The sequence below is a fragment of the Megalops cyprinoides genome, chromosome 5 (assembly GCF_013368585.1).
Source record: "Megalops cyprinoides isolate fMegCyp1 chromosome 5, fMegCyp1.pri, whole genome shotgun sequence".
NCBI lineage: Eukaryota > Metazoa > Chordata > Actinopteri > Elopiformes > Megalopidae > Megalops > Megalops cyprinoides.
In genome coordinates this window covers 18,689,296-18,711,408 of record NC_050587.1, presented here as the reverse complement: position 1 = coordinate 18,711,408, position 22,113 = coordinate 18,689,296, and the positions used below count along the sequence as shown (strand labels likewise).

General features: G+C 41.9%; 1 protein-coding gene across 4 annotated transcripts in view; it reads right to left on the bottom strand.

Annotated features, from left to right (window-relative positions):
* Positions 1 to 2,883: 2,883 nt before the first annotated feature.
* Positions 2,884 to 22,113, bottom strand: part of nrg1 (neuregulin 1) — a 144,364-nt gene continuing 125,134 nt past the window's right edge. The window contains exons 4-11 of one of the 4 annotated variants that reach the window (XM_036528612.1): positions 19,919 to 20,057; positions 14,369 to 14,427; positions 10,272 to 10,295; positions 8,360 to 8,462; positions 7,901 to 8,027; positions 7,013 to 7,143; positions 5,626 to 5,829; positions 2,884 to 3,650 (exon numbers count right to left, since the gene is read on the bottom strand). In XM_036528612.1, the coding sequence (XP_036384505.1) occupies positions 2,972 to 3,650; positions 5,626 to 5,829; positions 7,013 to 7,143; positions 7,901 to 8,027; positions 8,360 to 8,462; positions 10,272 to 10,295; positions 14,369 to 14,427; positions 19,919 to 20,057 (1,466 nt within the window). In that variant the 3' untranslated portion in view covers positions 2,884 to 2,971. Of the gene's footprint in view, positions 3,651 to 5,625; positions 5,830 to 7,012; positions 7,144 to 7,900; positions 8,028 to 8,359; positions 8,463 to 10,271; positions 10,296 to 14,368; positions 14,428 to 15,002; positions 15,071 to 19,918; positions 20,058 to 21,080; positions 21,230 to 22,113 lie in introns of those variants that run through there. The other 3 variants (XM_036528614.1, XM_036528613.1, XM_036528615.1) reach the window with 3 other exon arrangements.

Sequence of the window (22,113 nt, the reverse complement as noted above, 5' to 3'; positions counted from 1 at the left end):
GCCCTAGCATGGCCAGTCAGATATGCAGTGTGGATGTCTGCATCGTCAAATTAATGATCTGAAAAGAGAGGTTTTTAACTTCATGGATTTAATCGTGAAAGGTGCCATTATATGCATAGTGAACTTCTGATCATTCAGGTGACATGGCTGTAGCAATTCAAAGATTTCACAGGTCTTTGAAAAACAGTTGACATGTACTCAGAACACTATACAGTACAGTATATTCCACACAACAGAAGCTGGAATTAGCATGTTTTTAATGGGAAGCCATTGCAAGATTTGAAATGAAAAGGAAAAGTAATTCAGTAGCCCTGTTTGTACAATTGTAGCCCAGAGTCTTATTTTGTCATCTTAAATCATGCACATATTCCCCTTGCGCAATGCATGCATGCATTTGGCCTAGTGTGGTCATGCATGTATTGCTCGCAATAACACCTTTCATTTCTGCATTGCCCTGCAGTTTGTCATTCTGCTGTGTTGTTAATGGCTTAATATATAATAGAACTTGCCAAATGTGCTACCCAATTTGAATGCATTATTCTTACATTTCAATGTAAGAGGTACACAACTGCATTTAAAGAACCAGCAGATATAAAATAAAAACAGACGTGTTTCAATAAGTGCCAAGAATGACAATAATTTTTGAAGGGAGAGAGGGTCACAAAGGCTGTGGAGTGGCTAAGAGCTGATAAACACAAGACACTACATTTAATATTTCAATTCAGATCAAAAGGAACCAATGTTTTCATGGTGTATTTACATTAATAGACACACCCTGGGTTGAAAGCAATGCATCATGGGGTATGTCTCCTCTATTGCGTATGTAGCAAAAGGCATTTATTAGAAAACAAAGTCACCACCCAAGTTGAGACCCACAGACAGGATTTCACATTTTTCCTAGCCACACAACTTAATGTTTTTGGGTAAAATCCAAATGTGAATAAAATAAAATAAAAAGTAAATCACCTTGTGCATTTTTAATATGCATTTATTATGTTCACCAACAAAATGTGTAAAAATGTGAACAGAAATGTGAACGGTCAAAATAATGCTTTTGACTTCATTATAAAGAAACCAGAAGTAAAGGCTTCATGGACCATCAAAAGACAAACTAAAAAAATAAATCTTCAGACTTTTATACCAACTTAATATATAAAACACTTCTGATTAAAATATAGAATCTATAATTGATTGATAACATAAGGCCCACACAATATATAAATAAATAAATAAATAAATAAGATAAATAGAATGCTTCTTCAATGGGCCTTGTTTCCTACTGAGAAAGCACAGTATATATATATATATATATATACATATATATATATATATATATATATATATATATATATGTAAGGATATAACCATAGCCAGGTAAAGTAAGATTCTTTCTTTGGGTAATACACTTTTTGTATGATGTTCTAATAATGACCTACATGACAGTTACACTGTAACAGTCAAACAGCAGTGAATGATAAACTGCATTCTTTCAGAATACACTACAGCTGGACATGTGTGTCACAGTGTAATCAGGCCCCACAAGTTACAATTATATTCTTTGTGTCATCGATTTATTCTTTTTGCAGACGTGTGCTGTTTTTGTAACATGAGTGAAGCTTGTTGTTTGGGGTGGGCCGGGGTGGCGGGGGTCCATTTTTTACACTGGAAGATGGATCATTTCTCTTTACAACATAATGTTATAACAAAAACACTACATCATTAGGTAAAATAAAGGTAAATGTTTATGTTATTACATACAAATAATTTCACATGAACACATAAATCCAACAGAGGGAAAAAAAAGAATGCAACGGCACAGAAGAACACTTCGGATAATGTAACATTTCACATGGGTTTTAAAAGACACAAAAGCGTAATATTAAAGCTTGTGGCAAATACTTGTAATACAGTCTAACAAATAAAGAGGTGGTCTGATATCTACAGATGTCCTATTAATATCTGGTGCTGTAACAATAACCCCCCACAATGCATTACTTAAGAACCAATGGATGTGTGGACACACTTTGACGTAGAGAGCCATATATTCAAGAATTCAGACAGAACCAAAATCAAATCTCGCTAATAATACCTTTGTCCTCCATTCATCAGTGCTGACATTCTGTTAGAAGATTCACTGCGGAACAAAATCTGGTAATACAGGAAAAGACAAATCATACAGTGATGATTTCTGTGGGGTCATGTTATTATTACTGAAAAACAAAAATTACTCACAAAAACAAATGCTGAAATCCACCAAACCTAACAATATTGAATACAATATTAATTCAATTAAGCTAATGGCATATGGTTTCCCAAGCACTGTCTTATTTACACAAAATATGCATCAGAGAAGCCAGAAGATAATATCTTTGAAGTCTCTGATTGTTCACATTGCGGTTTATGCTGTTCTCCTTTAACAAAAAAATTGCTTTATATTCTGTTCTACTGAAAAAGCTTTGAATATGTATAGTATCTTTCAAGGGTCTAAAATGCAAATTAAGGCTCACAAAATGTCTATAACACTTGTATGGATATTAGTTAGATGAGATTTAGGATGTAATTAATTAATGCATAATTAATAATATAAGCTGCTGGTGGAATTTCTTGTCTCAGATTTAAAAAACAAACTTCAATAGGATAAAATTCTTGAATATATGGCCCTGTGTCGTAATGCATTTCTCTTCCACTCACATATCTGAAAATAAAGGCACCATTGATAATCTTTTCCATTGAAATACTGTGACCTTTGCTACATACTAGTGTATGGCACTTCCATGACACGAACACATTTGCACACATTTTAATTTATAAAAGACTTTATTCACTACTTCGCTAAAATAAAAGTTTTATTTTTTTAAAATTATTTCCCTCAAATACTTAATTTATATAAAATAAAGGTTTAGTGGAGACTGTACATTTTTTATTATCACTTCTGACAAGTAATTCTTAGCATTATTATTTTTTTTTTACTTTATACAGCAATTGGATCTTGATTCACTATTACACTGGATAACCTGGCTTGCAAATCCTCTTGCGGGGAGAGCCGGAGTCCTGGGTTAGTCCTGCTGCTGTCGGTGGGCCTGAAGTTGGAAGCAGACTCCAGGCTGGCAGCCAATGGGTTCTGTATGCTGAGGAAGGGCGTGTCCTCCCCGACCCGTTCGTCTTCAGTTTCACTCTCCGAGCTGCTGCTCTCTGAGCTTGTATCGCTGTTGGACTCCATCTTGTGGGCCATGTGGCCATTGGGCTTTGTTCTTTTGGCCCTGCGGCCGTTGGCGAGTTTTTTCGACGGCTGGGGGGCGGCCGTCTCGTACTCCTGCGTCGTCTCATACTCATCATCCTCCGCTATCCGCAGGGGGCTGGTCGGGGGGCTGTGGGCTTCGTGGCCGTGGTTGTAGTGGGCGGAGTTGCGCTGGTATTGGCTGCATTGGGAGTGGGTGTGGTCTTGGCGCTGTTTGTCCCGCAGCCGAGGGGGCGTGATGAACAGTAGGGGGCGCTCCTCCTCACCCAGTGGGCTGACAGCCACAGAGGGGACCGATGTGGCCACGCTGGAAAGGGGCGGGGATGTCTCGGAGGGCGGGGACTGGGGGGACACTGGGGACAACAGGTCCACTGGAGACATGCGGTTTGGGGTCGTCATGGCTGAAACATACCTTAGAAAGGAAAGGAAGTTGGGAACACAACGTAAACCGTTATTCTCTTGTAATTCTTCACACACACACACAATAGCAAAATGATCAAAATAACTCCCACTACCAAGATGATACCACTAAAGCAAAGTATTAATTATGCAAGTACATATATATCTGAGATGCTGCCTACTTACTTCCTGTGCATCAACAAATACGATGATGATTTTGTTTTGTTTTTTTTTTTTGCAAAAAAATGTCATGCATGTTATGAATGAGGTGTCAAAGATTAAATATAGAATAAGAATGTGGTTTTCCACTATAAACTTGTCCAGCATTTGAGTGATGTGCACAGATGGGGCCTCTATTCCTTCTGCTCACAGACTGGGGAGACTTGCGACCTGCAGTTCCCAGTGACAGGTGTGCTACCTGCTGTGCTGTCAGCAGATGACAAAAACAGCACAATCACACCTGTGCACCCAAGCCCAGCACGGTTTTACTAATGGTTACTTCTGCTAGCTTCTATGTCTCCTTTTTTTCAGACTGCCTGCCTGTACTATGAAAACATACAATATGCAAGGGATCAAACTGAAAATTCAAGGGAAAAAGTAGGCCTACTCGACATTCTTCAATATGCAAATAAAACTAATTTGTTCGATTAATTCAATGTCTAACCTTCTGGAGGTGATTCTACTTAATTAAACTACTTAATTACCTAATCTCAAATTCAAAATAGTAAAGCAAGGCAAGGTGTACACTCAAGTAGTTATTAATTTCTTCAAACTTGGTCTCTAACCTGAAATAAACAGAAAAAATATTACTCCCCTTCTTGAGTTCATTCTAATTTATTGGGGTAATACAAAGTATACATTAAAGTATAAAATCTACTAAATGAAAAGAGTGTCTCTTTCCGTGCAATCTGTGTCTGGATTAGCACAACGAAACAGGACGTGGCATTCAAATTTCCTCAAGTCCATTCAATACTAAATTGTTTCGTCCATAAATACATTATCCTCCATTTCCTGTATGATTTGCTTTCTCCTCAATTTAAATCTCAGGACTTACAGATATTTCAATAACTTCTCACACTTTTGTGTTAATTATCCAAATGTATTCAAATGACGCCAGAAAAAAAACACCCTCTCCTTTTTTGAAGACAGTCTTTCAAGTGCAAATGAACCATTTACAAAAAATGTAAATTTACTACTTACTTACTTATTTCTAAATTCATTTTTAAGTTTCACTGAACATGGGAACTCCAATTTGTTCTCCAAGAGAGTAAATCTACTGCTCATGTAAAGCTACTGTTTGAGCATATTCCATGCATTAAGTGGGTAAAAAGGAAGCAATTAATTTCACTGAATTTCAAAGATCAATGTTAAGGGTACCAGAGGGTCTCAATTTCCATCACGACTGCACTTTTTTCCACACCATAAACTTAATTGCAGCTGATGATTATGACATTTGGGTAATGTCAGTAAAAAATTAATATACATAAATTCTCAACAAGCATCAAGGGTCACTTAATGGGGCACATGATGAATAACTTAAACATGATGAAGATTGTGTTTTATGCACAGAGAAAAAGTTATGGGGAATTTATCCATAAAATAGCCGTACTGCAAAAAAACAATTTAAGATACTGAATGAAACGTTGCACCAGTTGTTCTCTCAGTTATAGAAACACAGAGTAAATGCCAACTTAATGGTCATGCTAGAACTGAGTTGATTTACATAAAATTGCCACAGGATATATGTTTAGTGTTGATTAAATAAATGTTGAAGTGTTGATCAAATAACCATTTGAAAATAAATTGAACATAAATCACTGACTAAATTAATTGTGACAAGATGAGTTTATAATAATTACCGCAACAATAAGCACATGCCCTAACATTACAGTCTCCTTTTAAATCAAGAAAAATGTTAACTGACAAGGAAGCTGGCAACTGGGAGATGGAGTGCTCTGTTACAGATGTCCATGAGGGTCAAACAGTACCTCTCACTGTAGGGAGAGTCCTTGTAGGAGTCAGGAGTGTCTCTGGAGTTCTTCAGATAGGCGCTCAGGTCGCGGGCACACCCCGTGGCATTCAGGCGTCCCCGGTGGCTGGAGGGCGTCGTGTGCCTGCTGTTCTCCACCGATGACATCACCAGGGCGGAGCGGCTGTGGGAGAGCACGCTCTCACTCCGCCCGTTTCCTCGGCTGGGAGGGGCAAAGATGCATTTATTCAAACCGAGATACAGTGCAGAGCAAGACTTACAAGTACAATCACAGAGTACACAGCCCCCCTTTGAAAACTCGACCTTCAGTGCTAGAATATTGTTACTGTGCCCCATTATTATCGAATGACAGACACACCTCCCAGGATCTTATCCTCCAGCCCAGAACCTCTAATACTACTCCTGCTAGCTGTGGTTACTTATACTCCCAGCTGAAACCCTATCCATTACAAAACTTTTTTTCACCAGATTTGGTGAAAATAGAAAGGACACCTGCACCCAGTGATCTGCTTCCCATTGTTCTTAAAGTTTTCCATGAAATGCAATCTCTTGTTCAGTCTCTCTTGAATGCTAACTTGTCCTTGCCCCAACTCTCTGCTCTGCAAGTTCTTAAAACGCAATCAATTCTGGATGTAACAACTCCCCTACGCAGAGTGTACGGAGCCACACAGGTGAGAGAGAAACTGTTTGACTTATGAGTCATTTGTAGTTGAATTTAGCCCTGCTATTTTAGTAAGCTCTATGGCAAATATTAGATGAATATTAGGGTGATTCACAGGCACACAGCAAAACACGAAGAGTCGTGATCTTCATATCATATGCCTGATGGAGTAAAATCCCCCCTGTAGAATGTCGATAGTATAATTTCCCCAATACATTTTGCTTAAGCCCTTCAGGGAAACTCTGCTGCTTTCATTCAATTTTGTAAGGAAGACCTGCTTTCTGCCCTCAGTATGCAAATGAAGGGGAATTTGAGAGGCTGATGAAAATTAGCTTATCATTTATGACCTTTTAAGATGGCAAAAAAAGAAGCAAGCGGGAACACGCTGTCTGATAGTTGTGATGCCCTAAAGGTGTGAAAAGAATGTGTCACATTAAAGAACTATGTAATTGCTTATGGGTAACCAAAGCTTGCAGCATTTCCAAGGGGTAGATACTGGCTAACATCATAACTGCAGTGCATAACTAAGGGCTCTTGTGACTCAGTGTTTATGCATGCGATATAGAATAAAGATATTCAGAAAATACATTCAGGGAAATACATCTAAATAAGAATTATAAATGAAACGTCACCACACATAATACACCATAGTTATACCTTATACAGTGGAGTTGTGTTTCCATAGAAAAACAAACTTTGCTGAGCCTCTAAGGCAGATGGTTACCTCTGGCTTGAAGTATGGGTGACTGTTGTAGAGTGATGGGCAGATGATGTGTACTGGCTTGTGGAAAATGATGTTTCTGTTTCCTTTTCGATAACATGCTCTGCAAGGATCACGGTTTTCGATACGTATTGCTACGGTAAACAGAACAAATACAAACAAAAACATTTATGAGGACAATATTGATATAGTCAACTACGAATCACAAGACACAAGTTACACAATACAGCACCAAAACCCAAGAGAATGGGCAAACTAACAACAGAGCCTTTTGTAACAGTCATGCTTTTCTTTGTTGAGTGTTGACACGAAGACATGGGAATTGTTTTGCCACTATGCATGTTTTTACAGCCCTGCAGACTGCATGTCTTTCTTCGTTAGAAATTCTTTGAAACAAAAACAGTACTTCAAGAACACTTTGTCATTGGCTGTGCTCTATAAAAACCACAAAATGTAGAACATCTTCCCTGAATTTAATAGTGCATTGAATCTAATAGTGGGAAAAAATGTATTTTTTAAGTTTCTGAGAGAATTTTTTTATTATTATTATTCAACATATCTTCTGTTTATATCATTTGACTGTCTGCATCTCCATATTTGAACACAAAACAGACATGAGACAACAACTTTTTAAATTCTGTCTATTGTGATCTACTTTAGCTTTTTAGTACATGCAGCTAAGTAAATGCATGCTGTAACTGTCATTTCTGTAACTATCAATTCATGTCAGTCATGGACACCTTAAGTTGCACACAAAAATCACACAATCCTCCAGGTATGGCAAAGGAAAGAATGAAGCAGGGTTGAAAGCAATGGAATTCATCCTACAGGGCGACAAAGGTGTGACTATGCCATGGCACTTCAAGTTCCGTGCTCTACAGTCTCACTCACATTGACAAGCTGGACACCTTCAGGCGGCGGGTTGGAGATCTGGGGGCCATTGGCCATGGTTGCCATGGCGTTGCGTTCTGTCCTCAGGCTCTGCCTCAGTCGGTCATGAAGCTTTTTCCTCTGCTTCCTGTGTGGGTGAGGACGAGTTGTAACTATACCAACGTGTTAATGCCACTGACAAATAAAGGTTAATCAAGGAGAATGATACGCAAAAACTACAATATACACACACAAAACACTACACATACTTTGTTAGCATGTTTTTATCTTATGTGCATTTAAAAATTCACATAAATGCACAAAAATATTGCTTAAATAGGAAAGCCTGCAACATGAGCAATTGAGTGTCATCCCTGACTACTATCAACAATTGGTTTGCATATTAAAGAGTCTGTCCAGATACTGTACAAAGCAAAAACAACTGTAACATAAACTGAATCAAGAGTAAATGTGAATTACTTTGTTTTGCAGTAGGCAACAACACACATGATGCCAACTACCAGGAGGGCAATGCAGATTCCCGTTATGGTTAATACGCGTTTCTGATACAGCTCCTCAGCTTCTGGAAAAGAACACAAACTATTCAAAAAACTCCAATACGTGGAGCATGTCATGCCTACCATGGTTTAGAATCAACGGGCAAAAACAATTCTCTGAAAATTAAAACATACCATTAGATACACTGACATAATATGATCATAATTAATAAAACTATCAATGTAGTGGACATTGGTTACTGAAACTTATCAGATCACATTTGTGACAACATTGAAAGGAAGAAAGAATATCAATGTGGCAGTCTAGTATATTCACTGTTGTAATATTGAAAAGAAATATTAGAATTGATATAGAGTTTTAAAGCATTTTATTTAAATGATATCAGGAAACCGTCCTTGCAGATCATTGCAAAGATAAAACACACATCAAAAGAGGCTTTGATGTGTTCAAATGTAAAGAGAAGGCAAAGATGTCCTGATTCTGAAAGTAAGTTGCAATAATCATGTCCACATATCGTTAATACCACAAAATAAGCTGCTATAAATTTAAAAGCAGTAAAAATTTCCTGCAATGCCACTTTTTAAATCTATCCCTCAGACAATCGATTCAGATCACTCAGTGTATATGGGATAAACTGAGACGTAAACAGTGTAATGGCTTTGCTCACAGGACCTAGTTGTTGGACTTTTTACTACAATAATATGTCGTTTACCAAAAAAGATGACATTTCAGTTCAGGTCATCTCATTCTATCAAAAAAATTGAAAATGATATCAAACTTCAAACAGATTAGGAGCTAGATCAGAAACCAGACAGGAACATTCATTGTGGTGAACAAGATTTATTCACCACAATGAATATGATGGCACCCATGACTGTTTCTTTTAAATTTTCTGTTTATAATTAACAGTCGATTGATGAGGACTCCATCCCCATTATATCTATAGGACTGCAAATTTCCTGTGAGCAACTCCCGCTACAAAACAATATTCTAAAATTAAAACAATCATTAATGAATTGTTTACAGGAAGCAGATGTCATCTCAAAGGGACACAGCACAACAAATGCTGTTAACATCGTACAGAAAATGGAGAAAAATGAAGAAACACAGGCCACCGATAACAAAAAAGGGGACACTGCTGGGGTCACACAGTTTTGGACAATGAGGGTAAAAAAAGAGACGAATGAAAAGACAGTAAATTTGGGGGGGGGGGGGGGGGCATCTGCGAATCCGGCACAGCATGCTGGATGCTGGATGAAAACAGAGGGAGGAGGAGGAGGCGGAAGAGGAGGAGGAGGAGGAGGAAGGTGCGGACAAAGGGTCAAAAGCAGAGACTGAAGGGATCGTTCCATACAGCATAACCACCAAAGCCTCTCTTGTTTGTCGAACAGAGCCACATAGAATATGAGGGGACAGAATGCTGTGTGCATACATTTTAAATACCTCGCCTTTGATCTATGTTTTTGCGTGCGAGTGCAATGATCGTATGCTGCCGGCTTTGTGGACAATGAAGACTTATCTAGCAAGCAGTCCTCCCTTTATCCAGGCTGCATGTTATCATGAATTCACGCCTTGTGATTCGGCTCATCGCTTTAATATTTCAAAGGGAACGTTAACTGTTTTAAGAGCCATTTGAAACTGGCAGCTGTATTTCTTAGGGAGGCCCTGCCTTCTTTCTTTCTTTAACAGGATGTCTTCATTTAAACAAGCCGGCAGGAAAGAGATGAGCTCTGTAGTCATTATACATTTTTGAATGCATGTTATGGCTGTATGATCCCTTCATTAGCACAAGGAAACTGGCTGGAGTTGAAGGATAGGCTCAAGCTTCTAAGAGTCCTACATCTGCAAACTAGGAGGAATGAGCAATCCATACCCATAAATTCAATCCCAAGATGCTCTGCCAATGCAGAAAGTTGACAAAAAAAGAAAGGAAAAAAAAGAAGAACAGTTTGTGAAGTATTATCCAAGATTCATAATAAATCACACATGTACAGTACACAAAATGGCTAATCTGTATTTCCACAGAGAATGTGACTTGGCAAACATGTCAGGGTAAATATGTTTAACCGATCACAACTAAGAATAACAGCAACACTTACTGAGTTCACTATTACACGTGTAAAGGTTGTGGAAGGTTGGTACACTGTGTTCACATAATCTTTCATGTGAAAAACACTACACGGTAAGTAAAATATGTATGCAATGTTTGCCTTGCACAGTGGCAAATAAAATCTGGTTTGCCAGCTGTTCTGTGTAAATTTACTGGGAAAATGAAAACCTTACTCTGCAAAATTCAGGATATTCAGTGCAGCGATCAAGTGATTAAAACCCAATGACAGGAAAATAATGACTGTTTTTAAAAGATGCATTCACATATACATGTCTGAAAGAAGGCTAAATTACTTTCTAAAATCCATGACATGCCCATGCAAACATCTCAACACTTCCAGTGTCAATTTGAGATGAAAAGTGACTGCCATTCATGTCAGACGGCTTTAGTATCCATCATGTAACATATTCAGTTACTCGGGTAAGCATGCTGTGAGAATCATGCGCGGCGCATTCTCAACACCAGTTCTGTATTTCATCCATATCAACTTCTCATCTCCCATTACAGAGACAAACAGCCATGCCTGTTATGTATGTATTCGGGAAACAAACAAACTTGCTTCATACCACATGCCACTGCCTTGTTTCCACTGTCCTACTCAGACTCCCACGTTAACACTGTACTAAATAATAAAACCAGCTTACAGCTAACAGATGCTTGTGTCAGCCTGTTGTTTCAGCAACAATTCTCTGCTCATAATTAATAACTTTTTTTTTTTTTTTTTTTTACCCGAGGCTAATTCTCAACATGAAGCAATGGATTTATGACTCCTGGTTAACATGAAGGTCATGAAGCTTTTATTAAGCTATTATGATGTAACACTGGGTTCTGGCACTTTGATGCAACCATTAATGTAGGGGGTCTTAGGCTAGAGTTTTCAACACCTGGCACTCTCACCTGATTTTCAATTCAATTCATGTAACTCTAAAAGGGTTCATAGTGGTTATCTAATATGTATCATCTGAGAGCATGCTCACGGTGAGCATCACAGACAACCTAGCTGGATGTAGCATTCACTTGCCTAACATTACAGTCCTATTTTGTAATTGCAGGGAGATCAAATCTGCTGTACCGCAGCTGTTGACACAACATTAACAGTCCTGTGAGCTGATTGAATGCTATGGCTGGTCTTTGACTTTGTGTCTTTTGAAACATTGTTTCTTGACTCTAGATATTAGCTTCAGTTTGTCCTAAACAAAACTAAATTGTGCCCTTTGTCCTGTGTGAAAGGATGAGCTTTTGATTTATTGCTTTGTTTTTGCAGTGCATTGAATTTCCCACCTCCCTTATGATATCGTCATGGGCAGGAGCGGTGTCAATTATACCCACCACCAATCACTCCTGACAGACTATTGGGAACAGCTACAGCCTGCCCATAACACCGTCGTAACAAAATAATGCAGTAGACATTATCACATATTATTTATGTATGGAATAAATTTACTGTTATTATGATACCCTAATTCATTCTGAATTATTCATAATTTTAATAATAAATGCATAATTATGAACTAAAAGTTGCAAAAGTGTTGCAATAAAGAAACATAAGGTCATTTAAGACCGCTGATGCAGTTAGGTAAGTCTTTAAATTGTTTGAAGACAACAGAGACGGGTAGACTTTAGAAGAGTCTTGAGATCCCAGGGAACAAAATGATTCCTCTAAGGTAACCTTTAAATATGTCAATTCATCCTTACAGATAACGCTAAAGTGACTCATAGCTCTCCGATTGCCGTCTCGCTTGCCAAAATATCAACAACCCCCTACAACAGCAACAACAAAAACATCAGCTAAACATTGAAGGCTGGGAAAGTGGAAAATGTCCTTTCCTGTCAGGTCTGCTCTATTGATTCTGTCTGGGAAAATGAACACAATCCCTCCGTGGCACCTTTCTAAGTACTGAGCTAGTAGAAGTCTTATTTACCTCCCCGATCTGCTGAAAATAGATCTGGCCTAAATATCAATGAATTTTGGCCTCCTAGGATGTGTTTATCTAATTTAATTTAGCGACCCTTTATTTTTAGTGATGGAAGGTTTAGAAATCTTTACGATTTTCTACTCCTCGGGGCATAATCATGCGACTACTGTTCTTATAAATCCATTGTTACTGACCAACATGGAGGAAATAAAAGTGATGAATTTTTGCTCATTGTCTGTAAAAAGTTGCATGCGATATTAAAAAGAACATTTTTGCCCTACATATATTATCAAACTTTGTAACATAATGAGCTTTATTTCTCTTGGTCCGTCTCGGCTACCTTCGGTTGTTCATAGCGGCAAACTCCGTATCACGGACCACTTCCCTGTCTTTTGACAGAACCCATAATCCTCAGCAAATAGATACCTGATAACACTTTCAGTCACCGCAGCAGAACATCGGACGCTGCGCACTGAGGAAATCTATCTCAGCCGCCCTCTGCACTGGACGGCAGTCAATTTCCCCCCACAGGGTCAACAGCATGGATGTATGGTTGAGGGCACAAACCGGCTCTCGGAGGGGCTCGCAGCAGTCCCCGAAAAGCCTGCTGTAATTGGGGAAGGGGAGAGAAATGGCCTCATCACCTTAATCGCGGGCCCCCGGTGTCTTTTTTCCCTGACCCGTGAAGCTACACCGTGACACCGCGAGCGATCGCTCGGCGGCTGCATCCTTTCCCTGCGCTTAGATTGGGCGGGGGCAAAGAAAAAAAGGCTCTCTCAGCAGAGCGGCTCTGCTGATGCGGCTGTCTTTGTGGGCGTCCTCTATGAGCAGGGGGCCGTATTCCCACCTCTGGGGACCTGTTGTGTTTTGGCAACAGGAAACGCAGGCATTAAGGGTATTAATATCTTGGTGCCTCCTGTGTTATGATGTATATTCCCCCTGACCATCAAGGACGCCATCGTCGTCCTCTCCCCTGCTGTACGCGGCCTCAGCATCGCGTCCTTCAGCCACCGCTGGCCCCGCTCCATTTACGTGCCCCCCAAACCCTCCCCCCCTTGGGTTCACGATCGCCGTGTTCCACGGCTAGGTGGGACGGGACGGTCTCCAAGGGAGCAGCCCATGAGGGCGAGGGGAACATGTTGTGACAACGTTCCTTTAATAAGCTCATCGAAATGCGGACACCTCAGAGAAACCGTCTGTTTTTTTTTTTTTGTTTTCTGGCGCTTCGGGTGCGGACCACGCCGCGCGGTCTCCGCTGTGGCGCCGAGCAGCCCGCGGTGAGCATGGAGGCAGCCGGACAGCAAGGTTACTGTAAGTGTGTCACGCTGATGGAGTGCGCCGCTGCCCGGGACGGGCGGCTGCCATTCATCTGCCTCTCAGCTGCGCTCTCTGACATCAAAGCAGCCGGCGCGTAATAAGGCCTGCTCAGGTTTTACAGTACTTCAATAATCTACAATGACTAGACCACACAAATGACTTACTGTTCTTTGCGGGGAAAAAAGAGAGCCCTGTGGCGTTAAAGAGACACCTACCTAACAGAAATTCAATCACTTGCAGAGGTATATTATGCTCTATACACTGCCAGACACCATATGTAATGTCCTATGTTATCAAACTATTTATGAAAATGGCCAAACACCTAAAATGGTAGCAACCATGTGATTTGCATTCATTACGTGGCACCCAGTTTTTTCGTCCCCGAATGATACTTGTGTGAGTTACTGCTCTAGATTTTTATTAAACTGAAACATCAAGGCAAAAAAACTCGGAACATGCGAGGAGCAGGTATGGAGGTACGACACACAACATAATTACAAAAAACAAACCGAAACAAAAAGAAACCTCATCCTTCTAGAATCTGAGAAGAAAATGAAGCAACAGGAAGAAGCGTTGACTGAGCATGCTCCGATCCAAGCACAGACAGGAAGAGGGGAACAGACGTACTGTAAAAGCTGGCCATTACGTAGTTTTGGCAGCGATCACCAGTAAATTCATTTGGGCACCTGAGAGGGGAACAAAAAAGTCAGAGAGAAGAGAAGAGAGGAGAGGTGAGTTGACACCAGAGCTCTGACAGACACACGCGCACCGCTGGTGTTGGCGAAGGGACAAGAATGTCTTTACAAACATCATGTTCCCGTGTTTGTTAAAACATACTTGAGTCCCAATCAGTGCCTTAACAAGCCTTGAACGTCAGCAAACATTTAGTTCAAACATTTTTCTTTTTTAAAAAGTGGCGATTTAAGATTAAATGGATTAGAATTGAGCTGCACACCATGCTGTAATCATAGTGCAATCATCAATCTATTTTGATCAATCTTTATGATTCACATAGGTAACAGCACGCAAGGAGATGAGAAATTGAGCAGCCAATCAAGATTAGAGCGTGTGTGCTGATTAATCTTGCGGACAGCCCATCTGCCATGCCCCCTCCACACATCTGTCCATGATGAAGTGTAGGGAGGGATGGCTCTGCCCCTGGGGCAACATGACCCAATGTCGGAGACAGTGATTGGAACTTTGGAGGAGGGATTGAACACCAGTGGTGACGCGTGCCGTTTGGTTCAGTGAATCCACATACGTTTTTGGTTTATGACTTTGCTGGGCAAAAGGTCCTGACATCGATCCCCAGAGTAATCCTTTTTGCACCTGAGGGGCAAAAATGGAGTGAGACACACAGCACTGACAGACAAAACAAGACACGCAAAAACACCACTGCACTGCACATCAACACACACACACACACACACACTGGCCTGTACCAGAGAATCTGCTTTATCCAGGTATTTGGGGGACTTCTTAAGGCTCCTTAACTCATTAAGTTGATTTGAAAACAATCTACCAGAATGCATTTGTGGAAGAAGCCCAACTGAGAGCCTCTTCCTCAACAGGAACACAGGTATAGTGAGAATCAGGACTGAGAACGTTTAGACCCAGACTAGACCATGAGCGCAACCAACCCCTTTTCCCAAAACAGTACGACAAATTTTGTTGAGGTATAAGAGAGTTACCCCTCCTCTCTGTCTGTTTTGTGTAGCTTTTCGATATCCTTAATTATCGCCGCAGTAACTCGTTTTCCGTTCCCTCGCGGTTGGTCTCTTCGACTTGTTAATTGCAGCCTTGCCATTTCCGTTTAGAGGGAGTGGATTAATGTTTGGTACTGTGAGGAGACAGTGTTTGCTTAGCTGACGGCCTTTCCACACAGCATTTTATTTATTTAAACACATAGTACATATTCATAGACCATATACAGCTGGATACGCTGGCTGTCTGTTGCAAGTCTCTCAAAGCGAACATCTTCCCGAGCCTCTCCAGACATCTTCAGCCACTAAGCGAAAGCATCGATGGAATGCGTCAGGCAGACATCAATGATCTCCATTGAGCTCTTCTCTCGCTCGTCTCATTTGTTGTTGTTTGTTTAATCCCGTAAAGGCGTTTGCCGCAGCGCTGACTGTAGCCTCTTTCTTCTCCATTGATACTTGCTTGCCCCTATAATGACCTCTCTTGTGGTGTCTGGCCAGTAAATCACCCTTCACTCTCAAGCCTGCCCAAGACTTGCGGTGTAACGGCGGGGGGTGTGGGGGGTGCAAACTGCATGGAATGCAATGAACAGACAGCGACGGAATGGAGTGGATCCTTTACTTATTAACCCTCTGGCATACTCTCAGCTCTGCAGGAGGCTATTGACCATCGACGACGCTGCAAGGCCATTGCCTTTGGACTCTGCTGATTTTTTTTTTTCTTTTACTGATCTCAGTGACTGACTGAAGTCACTTGAGGATTACACAAGGTCTTTCTGTAATAAAACAGGCATTAGAAGTGTTCTGCAATAAGGGTATAAGGCCAAGATCGACTTGTTCCAATCCTTAGCTATCAACAGGCCATCTGGAGGCTGATGACAGAGTCAGGGTAAAGCCCTCCTGAAGTGGACACTGTGGCGTGAGACGGAAAGACTCCATCCTGCTCCAGCTGCGGTGCATACAGAATCGCACCAGCTGGCACAGACAGCTGACTGACCCAGAGAGACGGAGAGAAGGGGAGAGACAGAGAGAAGGGGAGAGAAAGAAAAGGATAGACAGGCAAAGAGAGGCAGAAGAGGGAGAACAAAGAGGGGGAGAGAGTATAAGAGAGAGAAAGAGAGGCAGTGAGAGTTAGAAAGAAAGAGAAAGAAAGAAAAGGAGGTGGAGAGAATGAGAGAGAGAGAGAATGAGAGGGAGGGGCCAATGCAGTCAGGCTGTGCTGGTTCCTGTCACTCTCCCTTCCTTCGGGTGGGATGGTAGACGTTATAATCCCAGTTCCTTGTGGGATTGCCACCCAACGATGGGCTCTCAGTTATTTTTAGGCTTTGGAAGAAGTGGAGAGGGAAACGCTGGTTTACGCACCAGACGGCTTGGGGAGATTTATCTTTCTGAGATTGTGTGCGTCACAGCTGTGGCAACGGCACCCGTCCTAATGGTGATTTCTGTAATATGCCTGTTTAAGATTAAAGCAAGTGCAGCCCTGGAGATAACTAAAGTGGCATACAGTATATAGTCTGTTTCTACATCAGTTCTCCTCCAGTGCTCTCAAAAGTCACTGTATTCATATAGTGATTCAGTTCACCATCACAAGAAAACACATATTTATATAGATATAGTATTCCTATTGCTATATTCATATTTGATAAAAGGGAGAAGTTAATATCCTGCATACCACATCGGTGCCGAAACTCTGATCATCTCTTCTCAGTTTGCTCGAAAGCCTTGGTCAGAGAATTGAGACCTCAGTGGAGCTTGCTCTCTGGAGATCCTCAGCTGGCAGGCAATTTCCCCACAATCAGATATTCCTGAGGACCTCTAAGCAGGTGGAAGATGCATACATGTTTTTCTTGTTGTTTTCATACAGACTGATCCCTGCATTGCTTACCGAAAAGAAACAAAAGCCCTTGGAGACGGCAGCGTTTTTTTCTGCTTAGTCACTGTAGAATTAAAAGAGAAACTCAATCTCTCTACGGACGGTAAAAGTCCCTCTTATGCATCGGATGGATGGCGGCCAAAGTGTATCCTTGGCAATGTCAATTCCCGTGTCAAGTGCTTAAGAGATCAGAGCGCCTCAGAGCTGCAGTGATCGGCTCTCCTGGCGCATTACCGCCACGGGTGTCAGGCAAAATCACAGGACAGGCAGGACCAAGGTGGGGGGAAAAAAAAGGACACTTTCGAATTTTGTACTTTCAGACTCAAAACATTCGGGCATGCCTTTGGTCAAGACTGAGTCACCTTGTCTGAACAGTCCTTTTCTCCAATACATGCATTTAAGCTGTGTTCCTGTGGATGTCTCAGGCCAATGAAGAAGACTGACTGGAAAAAAAAAAATGCTCTCATTTTGGGACAATAATAATGCAGACTTGCTATTTGGAGATATTGACATGTTAATTTTTCTCTTTTTGGCAGATTAAGTGTGAAGTTGCTAAGCGCGTGATCTGTAAAATGAGGTGACAGTTTTGTTTATGGCAGCAGATTGGGCTAATGCACTTGCGGTAATTGCAGATGACTGCCGTACTGCGGTGAAAGACACTGGATGCGTTTTCCCCGGGAGCAGGCTCTCTTCGTTTATCACAATGTGAATTCACTCAAAGGCGTTATTCATGCAAATGCTTTTTCAGTGTTATGTTGCTAATTGTACATGTCTGCTGTAACACTCAGTGAAAGTTTTACTAATTGGACATGGCTGATTCCACCGCATGTGAAGCCTCATGAGCTGTCTGAATATCGACTTGTTTTCAGAACGCAAAAGGTTTTGCATTGTTTCAAAACCAATCACGGTTTCCCTCTATTTCACACTGCAAAGGTCTCCTGTTGTTTTATGTGTGTAAACTCTGAGGCTGGAATGACATGGCATAGCAATGCTGCAAAGCTTGCACTTCCCCCCTTCATTATGGCACAAGTGTGTGGCAAGCAACTGGCTTGTATGCCGCTCGTGGCTTAGCGTTAGCGCTTAGCGTTATAGGGCTTAGCGTGTTGGAGGGTGCTCATTTTGTTTAAGTAGGCGCTCTGCTCCAGAAAAGGGGTCCCTCTCTCGTCAAGGCTGACGACCCCCATGGTGCTGAACCACAGGAAGTGGTCTTTCAGTGCCAGGGAGCAACGTTAACGATATCAAGTCCAGCATGTCATCAGCTCATTAGGTTTACATTCCTGGGCTTATGTCTGACCCTCCCCAGTGACAAAGCCCACTCTCTCCCCTCTACGACGTGTGTATGTGTGTGTGTGTGTGTGTGTGTGTGTGAGAGAGTGTGGGAAGGTTTGGGAGGGGATTAATTTAGCGCAAACGTATGACCTTTGAGGAGCATCCGCTATATTACTACTTGGATAACTGCAAATGGGGAAGTGGCATTCCACAAGACGCCAGTGAGTGCCTCGTTCTGATTCAGGAGGGACGCGAGAGAGAGCTGCTTTCATAAATGCAAGAGCACTCTGCCTGATGCGAGACAGCTTATTATGAACTGCGGCAAGAGCGTACCGTCAGTGAGGGTGGAGGTGCGGTCATTAATAATACATAGTACCGCAGGACCCTACCACGCGGGACATCCACCTGTTCTCCTCTCTGTCTCCACCCCCCCTTCACTTCAGAGACATTATGGCCACACAAACATTCATCAGTCCTGACTCCCCAGTGCTCCCAGCTGCGGAATCAAAGCGCGGAGGACTACATTTCCTCTACTGTGATGATGTTTCATCTCCTGTTCATCTGAACGTGCAACAGATCTACCCCCAAAAACGGACAGCCAACACTCGCACACCAGCAGAAACCCAGACATGATCCGTGTTGTTTCTGATTTTTCAACACAAAGAATTCATAGATGTTTCAGACGTTGCTGCGATCCAGCCCCCACTGGCTCCTCCCTGGAGATCGTCGGTTTGAGAGTACGGTATGTTTTAAATTAAACCTTGCACCCAAGAGGGCTTGCAGAGCATATGCACTCCTTACTTAAATTAATCCACACTGTAATTGTGCTTTTTAGGTTTCATAAAGCATGACTTATTATGACAGATATGCAAATTTAAAATCAGTGGGGAGTAGCACAATGCATGAGGTTAATAGGGAAGACATTTCACAACTAAAATAATCCTCCAGTAACATTAATATAGGGAGAGCTTCAGGCCAGTTTTTATCAACGGGTTTTTTCGTGATGTCTTGACTGGGCACATTTTAAAATGTAGAATATCTAATACATTACAAAGAATAAAACAGTCAAATTGCTCTCATGAGCATTTAACATGAACATTTGTATTAATTAGTAAAAGGAATCAGCTGAATCACCTACCCTGTTCCTTCCTCTCAACAACTGTTAATACTGGAACATGTACGTACTGCTTATCTAACTGTACTGCTGACAGGGTTATTGACCAACAGAACACTGAGTCAGTGTATCTCCAAGACAGACTGGGGACTTCTAAATGAGCAAGCAGCCAACTTCCCTCAAGGTAGGGTTGGGTGAGGTTAAGTCTGCTTCTCTCCTACCTGCAGAGGTACACGGAATCTTTGGAGGGGATTTCCACAGTGAAGCACTCCCCTTCGTTCACGCAGTAATTCTTCTTGCTCTCATCGCATGGCTTCATGTGACTGGAGGTCTTGGAGGAGGGAGTGGTGCTGGTGGCCGCTGCAGGACGAGACGGGGGAAAGTTTGTTAACTGCTCTGTCTGCGTTTGCCAAATCACACACACACACACGCTGCATGCACAGACAAATGCACAGACACCCCCACCCCCCTGTCCCCTGACGATGACAACCAGCATCGACGGGGGACTTGAGCGAGACACTTCCGCCCAGCGATCCCCGGTCTCAGGCGGCCAAGCGCTCCGGAAATCGACAAAATCGACAAAACCAAGCTGCGCATCGCTACATTTGCTGACCATGACAATAATGACTCTGCAAACACGCGACTAGCCTGAATGCTAGCCACCCGACACCCGGTTTCCCGGAATAAAATAGCAAACAGAAAACAGAAAGTGTTTTATTTTTGCATCCCCAGGCAGCAGGGGATATCGATGGGAAACATTATCTCCAATGTCATCTTTACACGTCCAGACTGTACCTCTTGAAAGAAGTATCCTTGACACTAAATATATCTGCAGACACTTTTTTACATGGCCCTCTGTTCCTTCTGCTCAGAACACAAAGTGCTTCATGTTTGATGCGAAATACAGCTTGATTGATCTCGGTATATTACTGTAAGACGCTGACAATAAAGTCAGAGCACTTTATGCTTTCATCGCACCAGACAAAAATTAACACTGAATTCTGTCATCAATGATACATGGTAATGTTCTCAAAATAATCTTAAAATAAATTCTTAAAACAAATCCACATGCATAAATTAAAATGTGACACAAGTAGAACAGATCATTTTACTATGTAAATGTAATTAAAAGGAGAGGAAAGTCAGTCAGGAGTTGAAAAAATATTTCATAAAACAATACAGAGCTCACAAAAAAAAAAATTGCCACCAATTCAACTGCCACACATGAGCATATATACCATAGAACTAGGGCAATTTTAAATACTACAAACCTTTTAAAAAGATTTAAATAAAAATAAGTTGTATTACTTCTGTTATATTTGACTTTCTCTGAATGTTTTCGTTTGTCTATAAAGCCAAAGCTAGCATTGCCCAGGAGCTCACCTGTGAGGTTCCTGTAATGTCTGGATATGTGCAGCTGCATTTCGCCTCGCCTGCCCATTGAAAGCGGAGACAGGTTTTTTCCCCAAAGGATGGAAGCCTCCTGCTGTAAGCACCTTGAGTGGGTCTCTAATGCCTTCCTCTCCACTACCTGTCTTTCCCTAGTCTGCGATGTGGAACCTCGTAAACATTTTAAATAAGCACTTTTCCCGTCGCCCCCCTCTTTGCCTCACGCCGACGTCACCTCTGGCATCAGAGGTCTTACGCATCGGAAGTGCAGCTGTGCAGACGTCAGAGTTTTTGGGCTACCGCGCGAGGGGGAGAACACCGCCAAGCGTGGAAAACAAACACGCGCACGGCAATCAAGCCACCTGCCAAAAGAAGATAGCGTTCGTGACAAACAAGCACGCTTCCTGGCGCAAACAGAAAACCAACATGCATCCTCGACGCCCCCGCCCACCCCCGTTGGGATAGAGACTGATTAAGGGCTCGGAAATGAGCGTGTAAAAAAATGTCCTGCCGATGAATCAATAGCCGCCCCTGGACCCCCGCTGCGGTCCTCTTTGGCGCCACGAGAGCGGGCTCGAGTGTGAGTCCACATACTAATTGTTCTATTAACGACCTACTCTGCCAGGGCTAATTTTCTCCAGGAGGAGGCCGAGCACTGCCGTCCATCTTTTCCCCCTCTTAAAAAAAGGGATCCTGTCTCCTCCCGGATCAGAACCCCAATCTTTATTGTCTCTCATTTCCATTCGTGGCCCTGAGCAAAGATTGACCCCGGATGGAGGTTTTACAAACTCGGGGATGAGCCAAGCTTAGGTAGAGCACGCTCTGTGAGCAGGGCAGGACTGTCTCCGCACTGACAGACAATCGAGTTAAAACTTATGGATTATCGTCTGAATTATGCAATGATTTCATAGGTCAGAGACCCCATCAGGTAGCCTCCGTGCCATGAAGCATTATGTTTCAGTTAAATACGATTCTGTCTCGAACCGCTGTTCTCAAGTACAACGGGAACTGTTTGAATAATTGACAG